Source organism: Zootermopsis nevadensis, unplaced genomic scaffold (assembly GCF_977971745.1).
Source record: "Zootermopsis nevadensis isolate Lab colony 2312 unplaced genomic scaffold, Znev_1.0 Znev_ptg000016l, whole genome shotgun sequence".
Classification (NCBI taxonomy): Eukaryota; Metazoa; Arthropoda; class Insecta; order Blattodea; family Termopsidae; genus Zootermopsis; species Zootermopsis nevadensis.
In genome coordinates this window covers 12,363,023-12,381,015 of record NW_028259148.1, presented here as the reverse complement: position 1 = coordinate 12,381,015, position 17,993 = coordinate 12,363,023, and the positions used below count along the sequence as shown (strand labels likewise).

General features: G+C 37.9%; 1 protein-coding gene across 5 annotated transcripts in view; it reads left to right on the top strand.

Annotated features, from left to right (window-relative positions):
• LOC110839985 (zwei Ig domain protein zig-8-like) overlaps positions 1–17,993 on the top strand; it is a 338,556-nt gene that overhangs the window by 166,255 nt on the left and 154,308 nt on the right. For 2 of the 5 annotated variants that reach the window (XM_087349689.1, XM_087349688.1), the window contains exon 2: positions 13,735–13,925. In XM_087349689.1, the coding sequence (XP_087205815.1) occupies positions 13,740–13,925 (186 nt within the window). In that variant the 5' untranslated portion in view covers positions 13,735–13,739. Of the gene's footprint in view, positions 1–250; positions 389–425; positions 521–553; positions 701–13,734; positions 13,926–17,993 lie in introns of those variants that run through there. The other 3 variants (XM_087349690.1, XM_087349691.1, XM_087349687.1) reach the window with 3 other exon arrangements.

Genomic DNA, 17,993 nt, shown 5'->3' with positions numbered 1-17,993 from the left:
GGCCGCTTCACAGTCAGTTGCTCACTGTTGCCAACGGCATACAGAATATTCCCTAATTTATTAGGTGCCAATGCTGACGTATGTAATGGTCTAGCTTATTAAAATGTCTTTATGACATTGAATGTGTGCAACTGTCCAGCTTGTTTGCTAGTTGGATTCTCTGGCTCTGTGCGTTGGTGTCACTCGGCACGGCCTGGTCTGTGCACGGAACGGCCAGGCAGCATGATAGCTGATTCCAAAAAAAAAACCGACCGTCCTTCTCACTCCATTGTTCAACAGGAACTGATGCTATTTTTCACACAGACATTTTTTTGAAACGGATCGGGAAAGCGTGGAGTTGCGCGCGCAGTGCTTGTCATCTTGCTCGTCACCCCTGCACCAATAACTCGTAAGTAATCTGGTCCCTGCAGTATATTTTTGGGTCTTCCTGTGTATGCATACCTGTAAAACGTCTTCTTCTCCGCCTGCATAACAAGACGGACTCGCTGTGCCGTTGTGACAAAGGACCCACTGCTAACAAGTTAGAGCAGTGCAATAGATCCTCCTCCAACGCGGATTAGAAATACAATTACTTGCATCACAAAATACGTTACCATGTTACTTTGTGCGACATTGTTCATCTGTATTTTACTTTCTATGGCATTGTCCTCGGACAGCATTGTGGATCGGAACATGAATGATAACGAGGCAAAGAAAATATGTAAGGTTATGTCTACTTTAGAAATTAAATATTCTAGGTAAGTTTTACGGTGATATGAGCGAAGCTGCTGTTGACCTAAAATTCTGTTCATATGGAACGATATTTTAATATCGATTGATTCAGTGTTATTTATCGATGTATATTCAACCGCAAGGGTTGCAAACCACTGAATACTACAGTGATGTTATGAAGGTGACTAAATTTGTAGGAAGCTGCCTATTTGAAGACACCATTTCTGTTGGATGGACTGAGAAAAAATTATTAAGCCAACAGTCTGGAAAGCAGGAATTTGGTCACGTTACAAATCTACATCAGTCTCAATGTCGGTCCTCTGTTCGGCTTACGTTGTGATTGGCAGTTGGCTAGCCTGAGTGAGAAGAAATTAACTGAACTGAACTGATCTTGAAGTGTCTTCTTGCCCTTGGTCTTCATTGGGGGTCGTCAGACCTAAAGGAGTTAATGGACTGATGTGTTGGTCATTGTTAATGCCTTATGTAACAGATAATCTGTCTTCGGGGTCCTTCACCGAACCACAAAGTGTTCCCTTACAAAACACATCACACCACTTGAGAGGCTTAATTATTCAATCAACACAACGCTCTAACGCATATTAGCCTGTGAACCCACTTGAAACAGTAATGTACACATCAGAATATAGGGGTGTCCAAGTACGCTCGTTGCCTTACCACAATGAGTTTGTAATAATATGACGAAATTTAACTTGTAGCTTAGTTATGATAAAAAGCAAATAGTTATAAACTCAGAAAAGTTAGCGAAAGGAATAATGCTAGAGAAATCAAGCCCACTTCGAATGGATGTACAAATTCTGCACAAACGTTTTTCTTGAAAATTTGATTCTTTATGGGTATTACAAGTAACTGAAACGATTAATGAAAAAATAAAACAAGTAACTTAGCGAGATTTCAGGTTCTCACTCCTGGGAGTACAAAGATGATTATCTTCTGGGTTGTTGCGATGTGTAATCTGCTGGTTTACTGACGTTTCAGGGATGCTTGCTGCCGTCGTCATCAGGACGACGAGTAAGATTATCGCCCTGATGATGGAGGCAGCAAGCACCTACGAAACACCTGTAAACATCTACCAGACTACACGGCACAACAACACAGAAGACAGCCATCTTCAACATAAATAAACACCTTCTTGTGGACAAAGTGTGTCCTCAGGTGGAGGCGAAGTAACAAATGGGAATACATAAAGAAACTGGAAATGTAGCTTCCTGCATTTCTAGCCATTTGTTGACATTTTACGAGGAAACTTCCTGGAGTGAACGACCCAAGAATTTGGCCTGACGTAGAAGTTAAAAAGTAAATTTATCAAACCGTGGATGCGTCTTATTCCCTTTAATTTCTCCGGACTGTACTTCGCATACAAGACCTGTTATGACTGTTTCAAAGTTTAAGCTCTTATATTATGTACAGATTTTTATCATCCGCCTTTTAACATTGCTTATGGGTTGATGTATTAATTTTCTGTATTCTTCTAATAACCGCCACGGTGGTCTAACGGTTAGAACGCTGGCCTTGTAATCCTGGGGTCTCGGGTTCGATTCCCGGCGGTGCCCGAATTTATAACTTGTGTTGGGCAAGGCCATGGAGTTTTCCTCCGGGGGCTTCCCCGGTTTTTCCGTGGAATCCCAACAATTACTCCATTCACACACAGAAGAAGGCAATGGCAAACCACTTCTGGATCATCTGCCAAGAACGTATATGAACAGGTCCCAGTCCGAGAAAAGGATGGAAGGATCCTGTTCATATGGACATGTCGTCAGACAGAACACTAAATAATAATAAGATGAGGTGGTCTAGCGGTTAGAACGCTGGCCTTTTAATCCTGGGGTCTCGGGTTCGATTCCCGGCGGTGCCCGAATTTATAACTTGTGTTGGGCAAGGCCGTGGTGTAGGCAACACGGAGTTTTCCTCCGTGGCATCCCAACAATTACTCCATTCACACACAGAAGAAGGCAATGGCAAACCACTTCTGGATCATCTGCCAAGAACGTATATGAACAGGTCCCAGTCCGAGAAAAGGATGCAAGGATCCTGTTCATATGGACCTGTCGTCAGACAGAACACTAAATAATAATTATTCTAATGTGAATTACGTTTATAACAGAAGTTACTCATTATAAAATAGAAAGAACTTCATTTTCCTCAAACAGTAATTAAGTAACGAAAACATTGTTTGCATATGTAATAAGTCGATTAGTGCAGAAGCAACACGCGTTACATTTTAAGAGAGTTTCGTTCCTTGCATATTCTGAAAGTGGGTACTTTATATAATGTAATCGGGGGGGGGGGGGTCTTATCACAACAGCGAATCGTGTAAAACAACATTTTTTCTCCTCAAATTTTAGTGGTTTCTAACATGAGTTGGTTCTGACTGAAATCGTCATTTAAGTTTCATTGTTTTATAAGGCCTTGCTTATTAAAGAAAATTAAACTTGGGACAGAACAAAATACGAGGGGTGTAGGCAATGCCTTTCTATGGTGAGGTTGTTTGATTTATTTGTTTTTCACACGCATTCCGTTCAATTCATAACATTTTTCGAACAAATGCTACCATTTCAGGTCTATTTCCCTGCTTCTACGTGCTTTCACTAAGGACCTCTTTGTCGATGTCCAGAAAAACCAAAAAATCAACATAACTCAACGGGATTCTACACTACAGAATTTGTTTGATCTTAAATATGCTATAAAATAAATCGATAACCTACATTAAAATAGTTTTATATAGAACCAATAAAACATTAGAGAAGTAAGAAAAATAATTTTAGATCCAATGAGTTACTTTATAATTAAATATACATGAATAGCTTTTTGGAACTATAAAATACACACAAGAGAAATTTTAAAAGCAAATGACACTAAAATTCTATAGAGAAAATCCGTATCTATGCTTCTAAATGTTGGACGTTATCTAAAGAACAGATGAGACGAATGACGACCACGGAAATTCATCAGCTCTGTACGATCGCTGGATACGAAATGGCGGATCCTGAAGACAATGGAAATATAAAACAATTGGGAATAGCAAATATCAGTAAACTAACAACGGAAATATAAAAAATATGCTGGTAGATTATTTTTTAAATAATACTCGAAAGCAAGTCTTGAATCTTTTAGTATAAACTAGAGATATTGACGTCGATAAACACATATGATATCGGATAACACGTATTCGATATCGATATCAGTTCAGATTATAGATATAACGAACAAATTTCTTGACACTAGAAAGTTATCATCTTTATTTGAAAGTGCTGAAAATCGATAATGAATAATTTAAAAATGGGAGATGTTTTATTTGGAAGGAATAAATGTGTCAATTATTATGGAAATTGTGAACAAAAAGTTAGAGGAATATAATGTTCAGCGTGCATGTAAATTATAATAACATGGCTTCTCTCAGTTTACTCTGTCAACAAAAGGCTGTTTGACTGTGTGCAGTGTAATACAGAGTGAGTCAAAAGTATGTTTACGAACTTCGTGTTCGTGTTCCTGGATCAAAAACATGAGAGAGAAAAATGTTCCTATGAACATGTGGTCGCAAACTTTCAAAATAATAACCAAAAATAAGTTTCAATGTACGCCGTTATTGCCAAATATAAGGACAGGGATGTTTATTTATAAAATATGCTCAAAGGTTGTTCCTCCATTCTCCACACATGCACGAGCACGACGTACACACGACTGACGAATTCGTTCGTACACTCCAGGGTTTCCTCGAATCATCTGGCACGCATTCAGTAAACGTTCCCACGAGTCGTCTTCAATGTTTATGTTGCATAAGCGACGGACTTCAAGTGACCCCACAGATAAAAGTCCAACGGAGTCAGGTCCGGTGACCTCGGTGGCCATGCTACTGGGCCACCACGCCCAATCCATCGCTGAGGGTACTGTTCATTGAGATGATCTCTGACGCGATGGGAGAAGTGTGCTGGGGCTCCGTCGTGCATAAACCACATTTGTATTCTTGTATTCAGTGGTACATCTTCAAGGAGACTTGGCAAGTGTCTTCTTAAGAACCACCGATATGAAGATCCTCTTAGACGCGATCGAAGCATGTGTGGACCAATAAGCATGTCGTCAACAATTCCTGCATAAACGTTAATTGAAAATCTTTGCTGGAAGCTGGATTCACTTTGATATACAGTCAATTAATTGAAACTTATTTTTGGCTATTATTTCGAAAATGAAACATTTGCGACCCCGTGTTCATGGGAACATTTTTTTCTCTTCTAATTTTTGATCCTGGAACACGTACATGAACTTTGTAAACATATTTCTGACTCACCTGTATATGTACAGCTGATATTTTAACCAATAAGAGCAGCATGTTGTCTTATTTCCATTACAATAATTGAAACTGTACTTGTCTTTTATCGGATGTCCCTGGCATTTTCTGACGTTCCGCTTATATTAGTTACTAATCGATATGGAATTCTATACCGATATCGGTTGCGTTTATATCGATATAGAATCATTTTATTATTTAAGACTTTTTAAGTTGTTCTAATAATATCAAATGGAATCCAGTCTTGAATTATGTTTCACATCGGAATATGTTTAAAATTATTAATACAAAGTCACTGAGATGACCTTACATTTTACGTCTTATATCCATAATACAGGACCTTCGTTAGACTTCTGTTGTATAAAATCATAATGTCAGACTGTACATTCATATAAATTAATCCATGGAATAGAATCTTTCTTGAGAAATTAATGGTCTAGAATCTAGGCCATTAATATCCAGACTCTAGATACAAGGTGCGATCGGAAAGTTTCAAGACTGTGTCAATAGAGGGCGAACCGGATGTAATACGAGCTTCTGCCGCTAAGGGGTGCGGCCTACATTCATAGTGAATCAGTGTGCCAGCCGGCATCATCGAATTAGCATTTGTTTCTTAGTTACGGGCGTTTTGGTAGTGCATTACACCGACCCTCCTGCGATTTCGGAATGGCGTCTGCATCAAATTTTGCCAAAGACTCGCCAAAACGGCTACGGAAACCTATGAAATGCTAAAGCAAGCATTTGGGGAGTCCGCAATGGGTCGTGCACAAACTTTTGTGTGGCATTCACGTTTTAAAAATGGCCGAACCTCTGTCGATGATGACGAGCGTTCTGGACGACCATCTTCGAGCACAACGCCCGAAAATGTTACGAAGATTCGGCGGGCCATTCACGAAGATCGACGTCGTACCATCAACGACTTGTGCGACATTGTTGGGATAGGCTATGGGACCTGTCAGCTGATTCTAAAGGAAGAACTCCACATGCGACGCATCATGACAACGCGCCAGCGCACACCGCCCTCAAAGTTCGGCAGTTTTTGGCCTCAAACACCATGGCCGTCATCCCGCACCCTCCTTATTCGCCGTGTGACTTCTTCCTCTTCCCAAAGATGAAAATTCAGCTAAAGGGAAGGAGATTTGAGACGATAGAAGAGATTCAGGCAGAATCGCAGATGGTGCTTGACAGGCTGACAAAGAAAGATTTCCAGGGATGCTTCCAGGCTTGGCAGCGGCGCTGGGATCGTTGTGTTCACTCCCAGGGGAACTACTTCGAGGGTGATGGATGAATTTAATACCTCAGATAAGTGTACGGGTTTTTATAGGCGCAGTCTTGAAACTTTCCGATCGCACCTCATATCAGATTCTCACTGTGGTAAATAGGAAATCACTGTGTTCGGAGATGTGCCGTGTTGTCTCATAGAAACAGACCGACGTTTTAGAGGTTCTTACGGCCTCACCCTTATGATGGGTGTAATAATAATCTCTGAAACGTCTAAATTTTTGCGAAACTACACGGCCTTCATCAAGACGCTCATCGAATTAAATAACCATCTTTTGTAGAATCCAAAGGTGCATAATTGTGTACGCAAGAGCCCAGCATTGATCCATTTCCTCAGCCACATGACTCTAGTCTCCGACATCACACAGTTTCTTTAATATCCATTTTAATATTATCCTCTCTTCTGCGCCTATTTATGTGTTCTGCTCCATTATGGTTTTTCCACTAAAATTAAACACGAATTACTCGTGTCTCCCATCTTACATCCAATTCATTGTAATCGGTTTCACCACGCAAATAATATCTCACGAAGGATACAAATTTATATTTCAGATTATGGTCAAAGATTTTGACCGAAATTACGTTTGCGAAAAGGTTATTGAAGAGCTGACATACGTCTACAAAAATTATTAAAATTCAAGTTTGAGAAATTAAATATGCAGACAAAAAGTTTACAGACGTACGTTCCCTGTAAAAATGTTTTGCGTCAGTGTTTTTAAAAATATAGCTGATACCGATCTGGAAGTATAATAGTATGCAAAATAGCTTCATCACCGCATACAATAATGAATGCAGTTAAGCTTATTCAGAAAAATATTTGACACATTTTATTTGCGTTCTACGAGGTGCGATCGGAAAGTTTCAAGACTGTGTCAATAGAGGGCGAACCGGATGTAATACGAGCTTCTGCCGCTAGGGGGTGCGGCCTACATTCATAGTGAATCAGTGTGCCAGCCGGCATCATCGAATTAGCATTTGTTTCTTAGTTACGGGCGTTTTGGTAGTGCATTACACCGACCCTCCTGCGATTTCGGAATGGCGTGTGCATCAAATTTTGCCAAAGACTCGCCAAAACGGCTACGGAAACCTATGAAATGCTAAAGCAAGCATTTGGGGAGTCCGCAATGGGTCGTGCACAAACTTTTGTGTGGCATTCACGTTTTAAAAATGGCCGAACCTCTGTCGATGATGACGAGCGTTCTGGACGACCATCTTCGAGCACAACGCCCGAAAATGTTACGAAGATTCGGCAGGCCATTCACGAAGATCGACGTCGTACCATCAACGACTTGTGCGACATTGTTGGGATAGGCTATGGGACCTGTCAGCTGATTCTAAAGGAAGAACTCCACATGCGACGCATCCTGTCTGAGGACCAGAAGCAGAATTGACTTGACTTCTCGTTTGTCAGGAGCTCAAAGATCTTGCAAGAACCGACCCCAACTTCCTTTCTAAGCTCCGTGTGACTTCTTCCTCTTCCCAAAGATGAAAATTCAGCTAAAGGGAAGGAGATTTGAGACGATAGAAGAGATTCAGGCAGAATCGCAGATGGTGTTTGACCGGCTGACAAAGAAAGATTTCCAGGGATGCTTCCAGGCTTGGCAGCGGCGCTGGGATCGTTGTGTTCACTCCCAGGGGAACTACTTCGAGGGTGATGGATGAATTTAATACCTGAGATAAGTGTACGGGTTTTTATAGTCGCAGTCTAGAAACTTTTCGATCGCACCTCGTATAATACTTTGCGCAGTCAGGTCTGCTGTAGAAACTGCAACCTGCGTGCACCTCCCACATGAAAATCAAAATGATTTCCGCTGAAATAGTAACATCCACGTGGGTGGTTATGTTCTATTATCCAAATTCAGAATTCAATTAAGAGTTGTCCTGAACGGGCTGCTGCTTCTGTGTGCTGGCAGAACATGGCTCTGGGTGACGTCACAGTCATACAAAATTTAATTTGCTATTCTTGTAGTTAACAAAAACGCCTTTTTACCTCAGGAAGTGAACCGATTTAAAAAAATATATTACTTTTTATCAGTAAAACTAAATGTTAGAAAAAAAACAGAACTTTCACGTAAGTTATACTGTGGACTCAACTTCATGACGTTAACTGCTATCAAGACTAAAGTCTGAGATAAATGTTTTCATCAAGGCGTGGCCAATATCTGCAATGCGACCATTACGATCCGCTCGTAACGGTCGCTCACGCTTAAGTAGTTTGCGTATATTTAGACTAAATTTTAAGAATTGTAAAAGCCACCAATGTTCAGCTAAACCGGAGATTCCCCAAAGAAACAAATGAAACTCAACTTTCTGGAATGGCGTCCTTGTGGAAAATCCGGTTAGCCTTTAGATAATTACGAAAATATCTGCCTTTAACGGGAACCGAAGCTACATTATCGTGTTCACAAGAGCTAGCCATTGGATCCTATCCAGAGCCAGATTAATCCATTTCACACCCGTCGTCATATTTCTATAAAATCCTTTGTAATAGTGTCCTCACATCTACACCCAGGTCTTCAAAGTGGTGATCATTTTAATACTATATAAGATTTAAGATTCCTAAGGAGGCAAATATGAAGATGGCTAACTTTTGGGTTGTGACATTTAATCAGACAAAATTTTATGGATTTTTCAGAGATGTCTGCTACTTCTATCATCAGGGCGGCGAGTAATGATGGATGTAACATACAACCTTGAAACGTCAGTAAACTTCTACCAGACTACATGACGCAAGAACACAGACTACAGCCATATTTATTTTCTAAAAAGTACAAATGATGGAGCTCGTGATTTAGTGATATGAAAAATATTGGAAATAAGAACACGATGTACATTTTAGATTAGTTCTTTGTGAATCTTCATATACATTCATTAATTGCAGGTACAAATGAAGTTCTTAGTTGATTTTCTCCTCCCCGTTATGAGCTTTAATGCTGTTACAAAATCCAATCATAAAATTCATTTACCGCTCTTACTAAGAATTGTACTTGAATTTTTAAATTGTATTTCCTTAAATATACGTCACTTTGAAGAATATCGCGTAGTTGTAAATGTTAATTGTACCGGTATCTGTATTCTGTGAAAATGTAAATTTCTTGCGTGATTAGCCATTTCGGGAGATATGATAATTTTTTTTATATAAAGTAGATATTGTAAAAATGTTTGCACCACAAATTTACGTATATTTCCGGTGTACCGTTAAATGATTTTGGAGATGCATCATGAGAATTAACAGGCAGATCATCTTGTACGTTCAGCGAAACCTTCTCGAAATGTAAAACTAATATTTTCGAGATGATAAAGTTGCGTCATATTGTGATAAATATATATTTGTTTAAATCTTGTCAGTCTAATCACAATAAAATTCTTATTAAATATTAACACGGCAATATTCCAGACAGACGTAACTCCTCCACAACTTCATTTCTGGTATGTTTCAAAATTAATTTATCAATATATTATTTTATTTTCTATTTCTAATTTATTAATATTCATTTAGTCTTTATATTATTTACTTTACAGGATGATACAAAAACAACAACAAAACCTTCACCCACACAAAATCATGTTAAGCACGACGTACATACTGAACAACTTCGAATACGATATTAAAAATACAATAAATCTAGAAGAAAACATCATTTGAAATCTGATAAACATCTGACTAAAAGTTGCATTTAAGAAATTATATTTAAGTTTATATAATTTTATACACCTGAAGATGGTTCTTTTAGAACTGAAACATGTCGTGTAAAAAGTGATGATCTAATGTAAATCGAACATTTCGATAGAGAACATCATTTTAAATATTTAAATGTTAATTTTATTAATATTTTAATATTTAATAGGAATTTTATTGTGATTAGACTGACAAGATTCAAACAAATAATATTTTCGAGTTACAGTTACTACGCTTATTTTATCGTTTTCTGTTGACACGAATATATAATAAATAACAATAATTACATATACTTTTTACGAGTTTCTGAGTTGTGGCTAATTACGGACTTAACAACGAGGATTTGATTACCGATTATTGAGGAATATATCTCTCCACTAAATATAGAACGTGCTATCCGAGGTTCGATCCCCGATGGGGCAAAAGATTTTTCCTCTAGCCTCTGCGTCAAGACCGGCTCTAGGGCTCACCCAGCCTCCTATCCAATGAGTACCGGGGTCCTCTTCCCTGGGTTAAAGCTCGACCGGGGCGTGACACTTATCACTCACCCCACCTAGTGCCGAGGTTAAGAATGAGAACGAACTGTACCACCTCTCCCCGCAAGCGTTTACATGGCGTGTAGTGGGACAGCTTTACTTTGCTTTATGAAGAATCGATGCTTCCAGGTTCCGAGCAGGCAACCGTAGCTCTGATATTTAGACGTATTTATTATACATCTTGCCTTAGTCATATCAGCCTCCCTTGTTCTCAGACAGTTCCACAGATGTTGTATTTAACTGTGGCATAATCATCTCCTTCCAGATTTATTCCCGTCCTTATTCTTTCTCATTCGACGTAGTTGGTTTGGCGACTATAAAATCCTAAGGTCGATTGACTCATAAATTAATCTTCACGGTTGAGGAAGTCATTGAGAGAAGATATAATAACCGCCATATTCGACTATAAATTCTTTTTTTCATTTGCGATTCTCTTATAAATTTGCAACAAACTCAACATAAAAAGTATGCAAAGAGCAAACAACAACGATGTTAGTTCGTGACCGAAACCAGATAACTACCGCCTACGATTAATTTGTTATTTTGGTTTAAGTAAATTTTTTTCAAGAGACGGGAAATTTCCACGACCGTTTTACTTCAGAGAGACAACACATAAACACGCCATTAAGTATCAACAGTTGCTACAAATAAAACATACTTAGGGCTTTCATCTCTTGTCGAATGTTTTGATGACAGCACCACCACAGACTTCAGAGTTATGACACTACAGAGACGTTCAGAAAACAGCAGAAAGCTCATTCAGCACATTTAGTAGTGGTATACATGAGTTCTACAAAGTAATTCCGGTGTTTGAGACTAATATACAGGGTGTTTATAAATTAGCTGACGATTTGAGTGTCTTTTTTATTAATTTATAATAACTATGGAAACATTACTTAATATAAAACAATGACACTGCATTCTGTTGATATTTCATTTTTACTGGTAATTTCCGATGATACTGTTACACAGTTTGTTTACAAATGAATATCATTACAGTGTATTTATGATTTTTTTCTATATTTAACTTCACATTCAACTGCCGCGTTCCCTTATTCGTACTAATCGCATGTAATATTAACTTCGTCCAAAGTGGATTCACCGAAACATATTATTCGTGTTGGAAAAGGGTTTGCTGTAATATCGGCAATTAGAATTTCATTTGTTTTATTGCTGCGATGGTGTGAGACTGTCTGTGTTGAACTGTGGTCGCCAACGGGCTCATTGGTTATCCCTCAGGTAATACATGAACAAAAACGTGTCACTTTACCATTTTTTCCACCACAAATCCCACGTGGAATGTCGTGGGAGTGTAAACGGACCTCCGCGGTCATACATCGGTGAATAACCACCTGTGTTGCGGCACGGCCTACAAATACAATTACCCAAGATGCATCAGAACGCGTATGGAAAGAGCCGAATTGTAGGTTATGTGTATGTCGAACTACGAGGGAAGTTCAGAAAGTAAGGGCAGTATTTGAAACATATTTATTTGTGGTTTGCAACACGGCTGACCCTTCGTCATAGCTCGAGGACGAAAAGTGATATGCTGTGAGTGTGGTTCAGTTGTAATCTGAAGATTTCTGTCTTCTGGGTTGTTGCGCTGTGTAGTCTGGTCGATGTTTACCAACGTTTCAGAGGTCATACTGCCTCAGTCATCAGAGTATGAAGATTTCTGTCTTCTGGGTTGTTGCGCTGTGTAGTCTGGTCGATGTTAACCAACGTTTCAGAGGTCATACTGCCTCCATCATCAGGGCGATGAGTATGAAGATTTCTGTCTTCTGGGTTGTTGCGCTGTGTAGTCTGGTCGATGTTAACCAACGTTTCAGAGGCCATACTGCCTCCGTCATCAGGGCGATTCTTAGTATGAAGATTTCTGTCTTCTGGGTTGTTGCGCTGTGTAGTCTGGTCGATGTTAACCAACGTTTCAGAGGTCATACTGCCTCAGTCATCAGGGCGATGAGTATGAAGATTTCTGTCTTCTGGGTTGTTGCGCTGTGTAGTCTGGTCGATGTTAACCAACGTTTCAGAGGTCATACTGCCTCCGTCATCGCCCTGATGACGCAACAACCCAGAAGACAGAAATCTTCATACTCGCCGCTGTGAAAACCTCAAATCTTACACAGTTGTAATCTGTTTGTGCCGATTATAGTTTTGCACCAAGGATGAGCAACATTAATTTGTTTGAGGATGTGGATAGGCGTCCAGGCATCCTTACCTGTCTGTGCCAACAACAGTGGTTCAGCTGCATCCAATCGTTTCTACCCATTCGTACTCTCTTCAGTGTGGAAAAAATATTGTGCACATACTAGGAAGCCAAATTTCAATAGGTCTCTGACTCTTTCATTCTTTCCGATATGCAAATCACTGTTGCGTTTTGATTACACCATACTCACTCTACAAAAGCGGCTTACAACTGAACCACACTCGCAGCATGCTACCGTCTGACCTTGAGCTATAGCGTGACCAAGCCTGAGCAGTGCTGCAAATCAAAGAACAAAAATATTCCAATTGCCCCCACTTTTTAAATTCTCTTCGAACAAACGAGTCTCATATTAAAATAATACATTCAAATGAAGTCGTTTCTCTGTTACTGAAAGTCAGAGTTTGTTGTTTTAACCAAAATTGAGTGACTCTGCGGAGCAAAGTCTTTCTAGAGAAGCTACAATTGTAGTTTTCAGCTACTTAAGAAATTGTTGTCTTTAATGGAACTGTAATGTTCATTACCGTATTTACAAGTGCATTAGCATTTAATAAATATTTAAATTTTACGTGTGAGAAGCACTTTATGGGAATCCTGTACATATATACTGTTTTCCTTGTCATGTTTATTTTAACGGTTGGAACTTAAATATTAATCATTCAAGATGTGAACAAGCTCACTAGTCTGTTTCTCAGGATTACTTTTTTTATTTTGGTTTATGCCAATGACATTGCGATACACTGGAAGAAGTTTAATAGAGTGAGTTGTGGTCTTCAGCGTCTGTGAAGCCGTCTTCCGGAATGTGGAGTCGTCACGTCCCTCCGAAACGTCGACAAACATCTTCAAGGTCACCCGGAGAACCACGGTTAATATAACATTTTGATATATTCACCACCACATGAACCTCATATCTCTTAAGGACAGTAAAGTTTGTGACAAAACGGAGCATCTGCGACACTAGACATGTTTTTTTACACAAAGTAACTGTAAAATTGATAACTTTACTTGTGGTTTCTGGCAGACTCGATGCGGCCGAACGACGAACGTGGCGTCCACCAGGCCAACGGAGAGGATGACGGAAATATCGGAACACCCACAGCCACTGGTCTGCGTGGACCCTACTTCGAACCCTTGGCTTCCAAAAACGTAACAGCACTGGTCGGCAAAACAGCGTACCTCAACTGCCGAGTCCGTAACCTTGGAAACAAGACGGTAAGCCTGTTTCATGTAACTGCCAAAAATGGTGTAGGCCCTGAGCAAAACCCGAAAATATTGAAGTTCTTTGCTGTTCTTACGGGAAAAAAAAAATATCCGTCGATTTTCGAACGTATTCGTTCGATGAAAATTTATATATGAGATAAAAATTTGCTAGTTCGAAAATAAAATTTTCAAAATTTCGTTGTGAAAAAAAATTATCTTTTCCGACTCGTGGAGAAATAACCCAGGATTTTCCCCCCACACGTGTTAGAAAACTGTACATTAATAAATATAAGAACATTGTTTTTTTATTAAAGCTATTACCTATTTAACCCTGTAAAGGACTATTGAAGTGTTTAATTAAACATTTACATTGCACAGCAGTTAAAAATAGTTACAATATAAACATCAAAATTAACGTAATCTTTATTAAAATTCTGTGTGACCGGCTACTAACTGGACGACAGGGGTTCGATCTCCGACGGGGGCAGAGGATTTTTCCTCTAGACTCTGCATCCAGACTGATTCTGGGTCCCACCCAGCCTCATATTCAATGGGTACCGCGGTCCTTTCTCGGGGGTAAAGCACGGCCGGAACGTGATGCCGACCACTCACCCCCATCCAGTGCTGAGATCAGGAATGAGTAGGAGCTCTCCACTCAAGCGCCTATATGGCGTACACCTTTACTTTTAATTTTACGTTAGAGTAAGGTAACTGAGTCAGATCCATGTTTGCTGTTGTGTTGCTCCGTGTTCGATGCAATAAGGACCCTCGGGCCTCGGACGAAGTTTGGTTTTTCTTTGTGGCAAAAATAATAGCCGTAAACTGAAAACAAAGTTTAAATTTGCGTGGTCTGCTGAGCGAAAATTTGTAAATCGCAAATTCGTAAATAGAAAGATAAGTGTATAAGGTAAGGTAGCGAATTTCGGAGGTATCTTAGTGCAAAAATGTAACTGCAGACGGTTTTAGAATTTTTGAAATCAACTGTATAACAAATTTGAGTATGTGATTCGTGTTTTGTTTTTTTTCCAAAAATTTCACAGAGACCGAGTTGCATTCTTTTCGCTTTAATCCTTTGAATCTTGAGAGAAAACGTACGTTTCTGCTCATTAATACTCGAGGAAATTTATACCTAAGGACATTAATTCGTAGTATTTTGAATCTGAAGAATGGAAGAAATTGCACTGTACATTAAAGAGGAAAATGACAATAGAAACCAGCGTGGAACTTTTTGGAACAATGGTGGTATCATCACTGACATATGACCTAAGACGTGGAACAAGACAAAAGCAAAATACAATTGTCCGAAACGTCACTCGTAGACCGATAAAAAAACCACACAAACGGCGTGAAACGAGAAATACACATTGACTTTTAAAAGACAAAAATTATAAACATAAACGGGTTTAATGTCTAGAAATGAGACCAAAAATTTGCAAAGAAATATATAAATTTATTATATATTTATTTATTATTTCAGTCTATACACAAACTTAATTTTTAGAATGTTGTTGTTAAAATTAAAATTAAAATTTAGCGCTTTTTATCGTTATTACGATGTTACAATTTCAGCGCTTTATTATTTTACGACATGTTTCGATGCTATTGCATCATCCTCAGGTTTTTATTGTTATTTTCATCTTTAAAACTAATATATATTTATTAATGCAACCACAGACGCAGACACACCACACACCACAACTCTTGGGATGTTTCTTATATTCCTATAATTTTACAAATATATTTTCTACGACAATCTCCAAACTCATTTTCATATTAATAATTAATAATTCGAATGTTAATTAATTGTTTCACAGAATAATGAACAACTGACCTAAAATATGCAAAAAACACTACGAAGATCAAAAGGAATACCTACAAAAAGAAATCTACAAAACAAATAATTCAATAAAAGGTTGCATTAATAAATATATATTAGTTTTAAAGATGAAAATAACAATAAAAAACCTGAGGATGATGCAATAGCATCGAAACATGTCGTAAAATAATAAGCGCTGAAATTTTAACATCGTAATAACGATAAAAAGCGCTAAATTTTAATTTTAATTTTAATTTTAACAACAACATTCTAAAAATTAAGTTTGAGTATAGACTGAAATAATAAATAAAAATATACTGAATTTCAACACAAACATGACGCATCTAAACTACAAATATAAATTTATGTTTGGCAACGCTGTCAGGTCGAAACAAGCTTTTGGTGTACATTTAAGGAAGTTGATTAAGTTATGAATTAAATTAGTGCCGGAATGTGTCTCTTCCTGTTTACGTCGCATGGAAGATACTGAGAACCTTATTAAGTGGGTGATGGCGTGTCCTCAGGCTGCAGGGGTAAGACTGACGTTAATAGTCCTTTGTTACGGGTGCAATAACAGACGACTTGTTTACTAGTTAATTACTTTATTTCTGTCTTTCTACTGTCTTCCAGTCTTTAACTGTCTCTTCTGTCTTGAGTCAGGTTTCAGGTTCTCACGGCTTCCAGTCTTCTGGGCTATTACGCTGTTTAAGAGGTGCCTGCTGCCTCCATTATCAGTGCGTAATAACCCAGAAGACAGCCATTTCTTATTCATTTTTTTCGTTTTTATTTTCCAATTTCTTTCGATTCTCCTTCCTTTGCATATTCCTCTCTCCACTTTCTACTTTCTTCTTTCTTTCGTAAGGACTGGTGGTTGTCTGATATGATACGCCCATGCTTTGTTCACACCCAGAACTCTAAGACACTACTGAGAATGTATTCTTTATACGTGGCCATGATATACATGTATTTTTAATTACATCAAAATAAATGTCATTAAGTTTATGTTATTTCACATATAACAAAAACATAGTATTTTTAAGCAAGTTCAGAACATCGTTAAAATTAAATAAATTAATGCAGAAATTTTAATGAAGATTACGATATTTGTATTTAAATAAATGTTTGTCAGGGAGACATGTTTGCATATTACCTCAGATTAATCTTAATCAAATACGTAATTTTATTCGTTTATTGTTTTATAAAGTTGATACAATGTTTACGCGGTTGTGGTATACGATTTGGAATCAGGCTATGTTTCAAAACGATACATCATTATTAAATTACTTTTAATGAACAGTGAAATTTAGATTACTTCAAAACCAGGGAAGGTCTGTCCCGACGTATAATATGAGAGCACTTGTTATGTTTAATTAAGAAACATCAAACAGTCCAGACTTGTCATTATATTTGCTCATCTACAGTTTATTTACATTCCTAAATTGGAAAATAGTTCTATTAAACTACCAGTCTGTTTATGAGTGTGTCTGTGTATACACCCTTCAATTTCCCGAACCAATTTACTGATTTCAACGAAATTATTTCATCTTATCAGAGGTCTCCCCAATCTATCACAGTTTTTTTTTTTTTATATAATTTCTGCTTTTGAGTTGGGACCAAAATTACTCTCACTTAATGTAATAAATCTTGACATTCGAAAATTAATTCAAATTGAATTTTCAGCTTTCAGTTTCGCAGTGATCATTAATAAAGCACTGAAGCTAATTATATGGATTTTTGTAGACGATAGGTGTCCATACACTGTTCATGAAATATAGCCCGTAAGTAAAAAATCGAAAAACATAGCACAGATGCATTAATTTGAGGTTATATCTGACAGTTGCAACGTAGTCACAATCTGTAATGAAGTAAAGAGTTTTTCTGCACACACGTAAGATTTTTCAGGCACTAATACGTAGTGCTAAATCGTGCAAGGTTCTACGACCATCTAGCCACAAGCTCAGCACACCGACCCATCCGCTAGATTGCATTTCGTTATTGGATTTAACATGACCTAAATAAAACTTTAACAACACAAGATTAGTATCACTTTAACACAAATTAACTTGAGAAAAAAAATAGAAACACAGATTATATGTTAAAAATGCTAATGAAACCACAAAATTACAATAATAATTAATAAGGTGATATAGTTGCGTCATATTGTGAAACTAATATTTAATTAATTATTCGGTTTTTGTCCGTCTAATCACAATTCATATATAAAATTTACAATTAAGATAATTAAAATATCATTTGATGTTCCA